The sequence below is a fragment of the Drosophila pseudoobscura genome, chromosome X, assembly GCF_009870125.1.
Source record: "Drosophila pseudoobscura strain MV-25-SWS-2005 chromosome X, UCI_Dpse_MV25, whole genome shotgun sequence".
Taxonomy (NCBI): Eukaryota; Metazoa; Arthropoda; class Insecta; order Diptera; family Drosophilidae; genus Drosophila; species Drosophila pseudoobscura.
The window spans coordinates 63,861,245-63,869,605 of NC_046683.1; the positions used below are offsets into that span (position 1 = coordinate 63,861,245).

General features: G+C 50.4%; 1 protein-coding gene across 3 annotated transcripts in view; it reads left to right on the forward strand.

Moving 5' to 3' along the window:
* MCU (mitochondrial calcium uniporter) overlaps nucleotides 1-8,361 on the forward strand; it is a 42,787-nt gene extending 34,426 nt beyond the window's left edge. For 2 of the 3 annotated variants that reach the window (XM_015188428.2, XM_033384478.1), the window contains 5 exons: nucleotides 6,746-6,977; nucleotides 7,041-7,146; nucleotides 7,215-7,316; nucleotides 7,385-7,588; nucleotides 7,654-8,361. In XM_015188428.2, the coding sequence (XP_015043914.2) occupies nucleotides 6,746-6,977; nucleotides 7,041-7,146; nucleotides 7,215-7,316; nucleotides 7,385-7,588; nucleotides 7,654-7,914 (905 nt within the window). In that variant the 3' untranslated portion in view covers nucleotides 7,915-8,361. Of the gene's footprint in view, nucleotides 1-2,522; nucleotides 2,850-6,745; nucleotides 6,978-7,040; nucleotides 7,147-7,214; nucleotides 7,317-7,384; nucleotides 7,589-7,653 lie in introns of all 3 variants that reach the window. The other variant, XM_033384477.1, reaches the window with a different exon arrangement.

Here is an 8,361-nt window from a genome sequence, read left to right on the forward strand (position 1 = left end):
ATTTCCCTTCCAAGTACATAAATAACGGCACATCCTTTGGGCCCAGGCCATGACCTCGTTTAGGCCTGCACTCTTCGCTTCAATTGCTTCAATTTTTAATGCAATGCTAAAAACAGATTTCTTTCTTTGGCCATAAATATTCGCCACACAAGTGTGTATCTGTGTGTCTCTGTGTGTGTCTGTGTGTGTGTGTCTGTGTGTGCACTCGACGGCACAAATTGCATTAGAGATGGCTTCCCGATGGCACTCGATGGATTTCGTGTACCCTGGCTGCACCCTCGATGGGTAGACACAAGTTATGGATGGAATGGAATCAGAAACGAATAATTATTATGCGGTTTATGGCAAAAAAACTGTGGGTTTTGTCCCTTGAGAAATGTTTTATTCGAATATTCGATTTATCTCTCGATAAACCCTGGGGGTCTGTTGACCTTCTTGGAGCCAAAGAATAATCGGAGGCCAAAGGTGTGTAGGAAGGACGATTAACGAATATTTTAATGCAATTTTCTCACGAATCGCTAGGTTTTTCGGGCCCTTCTGGCCACAGCGATTCCCCTTTTCGATTCCCAATTGCTGCCAAGTTTAGAAGGGACTGTCCTGGGGAATACTCTACGGGATTGCAGCGTTTGAAGGTTTCCACTTCGCGGAAGAGCTGGCAAACAGAAGAGCGAAAATTCGTTGCCTACTTTTGTGCGGCAGGCCACTCGACGGGGCCCTGGCTCTGCATTTGAAGTTGCCATCCATCCAGCCCATCCCCATCCCCCTCCATTATTGTTTTGCAAGGTGGGGCAGGGGGCAGGGCCAGGGGGGCAGGGGGTACTTGCTGTTTGTCTTGGCCCACAGTTCGGGGATTACTCTGCAGTTGAGGCTGCCTTCGGCTTATGCGGCGGAAAATGAAGAACATATGCGGGAGAGATGCAAGAGATGCAGATGGAGATGGAGAGGGTGCCGTGCCCCAAGCCGCAGAGCCACAGAATAGAATGGGGCTCAAGGTGAGAGCCGGAGAACACGGCGTGGAATAAAATATAAAGCAAACGGCGTTCCGTTGAAATATTAAAAGGCCTAAGCACAATGCAAAAACACAAAAGAGGTTAGCGCTGCGGTGCGGTGCGGTGCGGTGCGATTGTGGCTGCCACAAAGCCTGCCTCCCCGCTTGCCTCACGCTTGTTTGAGTTTCGAGAATCAGCGAAAAGCGGCCTGCAATTGAGGGCGGGGCAGGCGGCGGCCTTTTTCCATTAATTAAGTGGATACCCGGCGTGGCAGCAGCCGCAGCCGCAGCTTTCATGGCAACAGTATCCGTGTCTATCTTCCTCCCCCTCCCCCACCCCCCCTAAATGATGCCGAATTTAATTGTTGGAAAATATGATGCGGATTTAATTGTCGGAAAATCTGCATTGAAAGAGCGCCAGCGGGGGGCAGGGGGCGGGGCGGGGGGCCTTCTGTTACCTGGGGGTTCAATCGATTTTGGAGCAGGCTTTGGGGAAATCTGTGTCTGTGTTTCTGTTTCTGTGATTATATGATGCCCATTGGCCAAATGCCAATAAATAAACCCGACAGTAAACCGAAAAATAAACCACAAATAAAGGGCCACATAAAACAGGGATATTTTACAAGATTTTTGTGTCTCCTGTTTCGGCAATTTCATAAATATTTTATGAGCTTAAAGTCGCCTGGCATCCGATTTGTGTGGGGGCGGGGGGGGGCGGAACTTTTGGATGGAAAATTCATTAAACAGGAATAAATGAATTGAAATAATGCGAAGCGGCAGCCTGGAGAACTTTTATCCTTAGTTTAGCAGGGGGCAGAGGGGTGGAGGGGTGGCGGGGTTCAGGCATTTATGAACAAATCAGGGAAGGAATGCCACAGTTTTTCCTGCCTTCTTTTCTTTATTTTTCCATCATAAATCCTCATGCCATCCGTCATTCGTTTTGGTCGGATCTGATCTGTTGTCATGCCTCCTGCATGATGGCTATCGGGACTGTCATTGTGTTAATTTTAAGGCTGAAGCCTCACAGAGCCATTAAATTTAATGTCCTTGCATTTCGTTTGATGGCCCTCGCCCACGCAGCCTCCTTACCGCCCCACCCCCCCTCTTTTGTGTGTGTGCGTGTCATTTCCCGGTTTTCCCGATAAGAAAAAGAGAAGAATAAAACAGATGTCACGGGTCCGGAGGCGCCTCTTCCGGCCCCTTGGAGCGTGGGCCTGGGCGTCAACATTTTTCATGCTTTTTCCTTGTGTACATTTTGTTAAACACATTTTCCGACTCTGCTTTTCATGTGCACTCTTTTGTGGCGTTAACTGCACGTGCCACCATTTTTACTGCGCTTTCTCATCTTTTTGTTTGCCCCCCCCTGAACGGGGGAGGGGTGGGGGGGATTCAGCGCACCTTTTGATGGAAATTTTCCCTTTTTAATTTCTTCTTTTTTTCTCCATCACCTTTTTTTTTTGTCGGCACGCCTCTATTTGCGCCCCGCCCTGCTCTGCCACGCCTATCATTATCATGGGGGGGGGGATGGGTGCAGATATCACGCGACTCACTTTGCCCGAGCTGAGGACACGCCTGCGAGCCCTCGGACTGAGTGCAACGGGCAGGAAGCAGGCGCTAGTCGAACGCCTAACAGCGACCCAGGCAGCTCCCACGCCCCCCCGAGCAGCCTCCTCTGCGGAAACAGACTCCAATTTGTCGATGATGGAGGTGACAGGTGGCGGGGGCCAGGGCCCTGGCGCTGGCGCTGGCGCTGGGATGCCCGGGACGGCAGCAGTGGCAATCTTGGCCGTGCAGCAGCTCGTAAATAATTCGAACACGAGCGGGAGTCCTGCCCTCGACAGCCAGACTGCAGCACAGCATGGTAGGTAGCACCCGAGGAACAGGACTACGAGGAGCACAGGAATGCCTGTGTCCGCCAATCAAGTACAGGGCGGCGCACTTTCGTGTCCTTCTAATCCCCGAAACCCCAGCGACTTACCCGCTAAATGGCCTTGGCTCCGGCCTGTCCTGTCCGGGCGGCTGGAGCTCCCCTTTGTTTTTATCGTTCAATTAAAGCGTTTGTTCGTTTATTTTTTATTGTGTTTTATGCCTGTTCTGGCCGCAGCTTGGGGCTTGCCTCGTGCCTCGTAGTTCGTACTGTATTATGCATTTAAGGCTGGCCAACAGCTCAGCGACTGCTCTGCGGCTTTATAATTTGATTTAAATGCAGAGGCACGCGGCATGGCCACACACACACACACACACACACAGTCGCACACGCTCGCACACACTCGAAGGGGCAGAGAGAGAGAGCGAGAGAGACAGATCCTGTGGCAGTGGCACGCGAATCTTGCTGAAAATGTGGTACCGACAAAAATTAAATCACAAAAAAATATGCAAACACGGAGGCGGCCACAATTCCTGGCATTTTTAATACTCCACAAAGGACAATTTTTGCATGTGTGGCAAAAAACGGAGGCAGAAGCGGGAGGATGGAGCAGACAGCTCCTGCTCATGTAATCACACACACACACACACACACACACGTGGAAAGAAGCAAAAGTCAGGCACACATTTGTCGGGGGCTTTTTCCGAGATTGCAAACTCAACAGGAACGGAGGGGAGTGGAGGGGAGGGGAGGGGAGGGGCGGCCGGAAGCGCCACCTTATCGGAGAAAATGAAACTTAAGTGCTGGCATAATCATTGCTATTCCTGTTGCTATTTCTGTTCCTAGAAAGGGTGGCCCTGGGTGCCACCTTCGCTCTGGCTCGGAATTCCCTGCAACTTCTGATTCCATGCAACTTTTAGCCCCACCCTGACTTCTGGCTTCTTTCTGCGAATAGCCCCTGACTTCTGACTCCTTCTGCGAGTAGCTCCTGACCCCTGAATCCTTCTGCGAGCAGCCCCTAACTTATTAATCGTTCTACGAATAGCTCCTGACTCCTAACTCCTTCTAACTCCTTCTCCTTCTGCGAGTAGCCCCTGACTTCTGGCAGCTTGTGCGAATAGCCCCTAACTCCAGAACTCTTCTACGAATAGCCCCTGCCTTCTGACTCCTTCTGCGAGTAGCCCCTGACTTCTGAATCGTTCTACGAATAGCTCCTGACTCCTTACTCCATCTACAAGTTACTTCTGACTCCTTCTGCGGTTAGCCCCTAACTCCAGAACTCTTCTACGAATAGCCCCTGACTTCTGTCTCCTTCTGCGAGTAGCCCCTAACTTCTGACTCCTTCTACGAATAGCCCCTAACTCCATAATCCTTCCACGAATAGCCCCTAACTCCAGAACTCCTTTTACAAGTTACTCCTGACTCCCGACTCCTTTGTTGCAATTAAATAAAGGAGTGTGCTACTAAATTTAAATAAGAGTTAATTGCAAGGGCTATGGCCAACACACACACACACACAATAACAAGGAGAAATGGCAGAGAAAGTCCTGTGGCTGAGACTCCAGCACTGAATGCCCTTGCAGATGCTTTCTGTTCACTCCTTTTGGCTCAATGAGAAATATAAACAGGCTTTGCTTCCTTTTTATTTGTTTACATCTTGTGGGGGTTTGCACGAATTTCTCCAAGAATCAAAGGGGATTTTTTGTTCAGGAACTTCTTCCTTAAAAAGATTGATATTTGTGCCCTGCTTTTAAACGATTTTTGTGATATAACGACTCCAGTGAGTATTGAGCGGCGAAAACTGAAGGATTTACTCCATATAGATCTCTGTTTGAATGAAGGATTAATCTTCCCAAAAGAGTCGGCAAGTTCTTGCCATTTTCCTGCATTGCCAAAGACCCACACACGATCGGCAGAGCCCACCGAAAGGGTACCAAAGGAGCCCCTTAAAAAGGAGTTTTCTCGTTATAATATTGTGGGCTGTGGGCTGATTGCCGCTTGCATTTCCGCCGACGCTGCCAACAGGCGGAAGCGGTCGCAGGGCCACACTTCACCTCCCCTGCCCGGCCCTGCCCTCCCGTGCCACATTCTGCCCTCATTTTGAGTGGCAGCCACGTGTTTCAGCCACACATGCAGCAGAAGCAGCAGGGGGTGGGGGCCATGGGGGGGAATTCCATCAGGAACGTACTCGTACGAGTATGCTTGACACTTGTTAGCCCTGTTTTGGCAGGGATGCGGAAACTGCCTATTAAGTTTTGATGAGGCAAAGTTGTTGTTGTTGTTGCGGCGCCCTATCAAAGGATGTGCCCGGACTGCTGCCTGACAGGACAGGGTATTATCAGTGTTGGCACGTCGTCTGTGGCAGAGGTACGACGGTGCTGAGGCACGGTGGCACGGAGGTGCGGTACGGGAACACAACCGAAAAACCCCACAGGAAAATCAGTGACAGACCCACAGAGAAGTTTTTCTTCCTTTCCCCGTGTATGTGTGTGTGTGTGTGTGTGTGTGTGTATCTGTATCTGTGTGCGGCTCTGTGGCATGTCATAGTTTGTAAATTAAACTTTTCCAGCGATGTTATCTGCTCCGTTCTGCTGTACGTTGGATGTGTGTGTGTGTGTGTGTTTTCTGGGGGCATGCCACACAGAGAGTAGAGTTGAATTGAATTTTGCAACGCGGGCTGGGGATGTTCTCCTGCCGTCGGTTATGTCAGCGACTGTACTGTGCCACAAGTTAATCAAATACAAAAAAGTCTCTGTGGCACGGTCAGCTGTGATTGTTGTGATTGTTCTGATTGGGCTTTCGTGCGGTGTGGCTGTGCTGGTTGCTGCCACGTACACACAAAGAAAAGAAAACACGCCGGAGACCACACACCGTAGAGCCCGAAGCGAGCGATCGGAGACGGAGAGCAGACGTCTGCCAGCGCGAAAATCTGAAAGTTAACTGAAAATTATAACAAAAATCTCAAACTATCAATAAAAGAAGAAGCGGCCAACGGCAGAAGCGGCCAAACAGAAGGCACAAGGCAGAAGGCAGAAAAAGAAAACATAAAATGTTTAAAATCCCAAAAAATCAAAGTCCATGAAAATAATCATCATAGAAGAAGCGAGCGGCACAGAGCCGCAGAGCCATGGCCATAACCACTACCAGCAAAACCATTGAGATAGCGATGGCGATGGCTAACACACTAGTTACCCACATTTGGCGCCGACTGCAATTGCTAATGGGTTGAACAGACCCAGACCCAGGCACTGGCACCCTCCCGCCGAATCTTCATTAGAAGAGGAGCCACATCCAGCAGATTGGCGTGTGGTGGTTGCATCTTGGCTGCTGGCTGCTGGCTGCTTGCATGAGTGGCAGCGATACAGATAGATGGATATACTCGTATGTTTTGTGCTACTTCATGGCTGCATAAATCCCACATGCGACAAAGTGAAAACTTTTCACTCCGAAATGAAGCTGTGCCTCTGCCTCTGCCTCCGACTCAGGGAGCGGGTAGCGGGTAGCAGGGGGGGGGCCCTGCTAATTGAATTGTTTGTCATCTGGCAGTACGCTTATTGTGTGTGTCATCTAGATCATACGGTAGACAATAACTGGTGTTGCCGTTGCAGCCTGTCTATAGATCCCCGAGGTATATTGCACTCTTAGCCGTCGTCATGCCTCGGCGGACAATGCGAGCGCCTAACTGCATTCGACTTGCAGCAGCGGCAGCAGAGGCAGCAACGGCAGCCCGCTCTATGAGCAAATAACCTTGAGTGGCTTTTGATTAATTAAAACCAAAGCCGACAACTGTGCTCCACATTACAGAAACCGCTAAGAAGGGAGGGAGTATGAGCCGGCTGTACGCCAAGACCAACAGCAGATAATCCAGCAATCCCCCTCTCTCGTTTCAGATGACATCTTCGTGGAGTACGTGAACGGTATGCCGCACATGACCGTTCGACTGCCAAGTCGCAACGAATTATGTCAGTTCGCCCTGAAACCGATCACGCACAACGTGGGGGATCTACTGTCGATGCTGAGGCAGGAGGACCGGGGCATTGACCGGGCGGCGGTGATCAACAAGAACGGAGTGCGCATCGCCTCGTCCTGCACGATCGACAGCCTCCTGGACGATACATTTAGGTGAAGTAGCTTGCTCTGCTCTCACGAGTGCCCCTGCTAATCCATCCCCCTAATGTACTACAGCATACAAATCAACAATCGGACTATGGAAGTGAATCCACCGAAGCGCGACAAGATCACAGTGGAGTCCATGGACAAGGTGGGCGACGTGCGTAAGGTTATTGCTCAGGTAAGATACACACACAAATCCCCATTAAGTGCGGCTTTTAATGTGTGGCCATAACTCTCTGTCGGCAGCTCTATGAGGCATTCAACGTCGGCGAATATCAGCTGGAGAAGAGCAATCAACTGGCCAAGGAACTGGAGAGCATACGCTACGAGCTGGAGCCCCTCGAAGAGGTACGATTCCATTCTGCGAGCGACTGCCACACGTGCGAGTGTTCCCATTGTTCTCCCTCCACTTGCAGAAAAAACTGGAGCTGAGCAGAAAGGCCGCTCGTCGCACCAACTTCATGACCTGGATGGGTCTCGGCCTGATGTCCGTGCAGTTCGGCATCCTGGCCCGATTGACCTGGTGGGAGTACTCTTGGGATATCATGGAGCCGGTCACGTATTTCGTTACCTACGGCACGACAATGGCCATGTACGCCTACTATTGTGTGACCAAGAGGGTAAGCGGGGCCCAGAGGATGGGAGCCACGGGAGCCATGATACTACATATGTCTTTTCCCCCTAGGAGTACATGATGGAGGCTGTGAAAAACCGCGAATACTCGCTGGCCATCTACAAGAACGCCAAGAAGATCCAGTTCGATGTGGATCACTACAATCAGCTGAAGCGCAAGACGGCGGAGCTGGAGTACAATCTGAGGAGGATCAACGATCCGCTGAACATGCAACTGCCGTCGCATCTGGTGCGCACCCAGGAGAACACGCCCCCGACCGAGGAGCAGCAGCAGCGGCAGCCGGACGACCCCAGGGAGGGTAAAAGTAACTAAGGACATGGCTGGACTTTGCGGCAATCAGCCGCAGGAGGACACCGAAAGAAGGAAATGAAACTCAAACTAATTTTTAAATGAAAAATAAAGGCCCCTCACCCACTCCCGACCCCCACACTTAGCAAATGTTCAGGGTGCAACCCCCCCTCCCCCCAGCAAGCACAAAAACTCTTTGGGAGTTTCCCCATTTTGTATGTTAACTAAAATGTTTTAGTTTTTTATGCCCATGCTTATAGTTAATTAGCGTAAGCCCAAGAGTGGAACGCATACTTAAATGTCTGACGCAGGCCCAGTTGTAGAGCTTACTTTATGTTTAATCTTTATTTATTTTAGTGCAAGAGATCGAGATTTGTTTAATGCCCAAGGCGCCCCAGTCTACTCTACCCCTATACCCTACCATCTGTGTGCAAAGTTCTAGTAAAATATATGATTTATTTATTGACTATT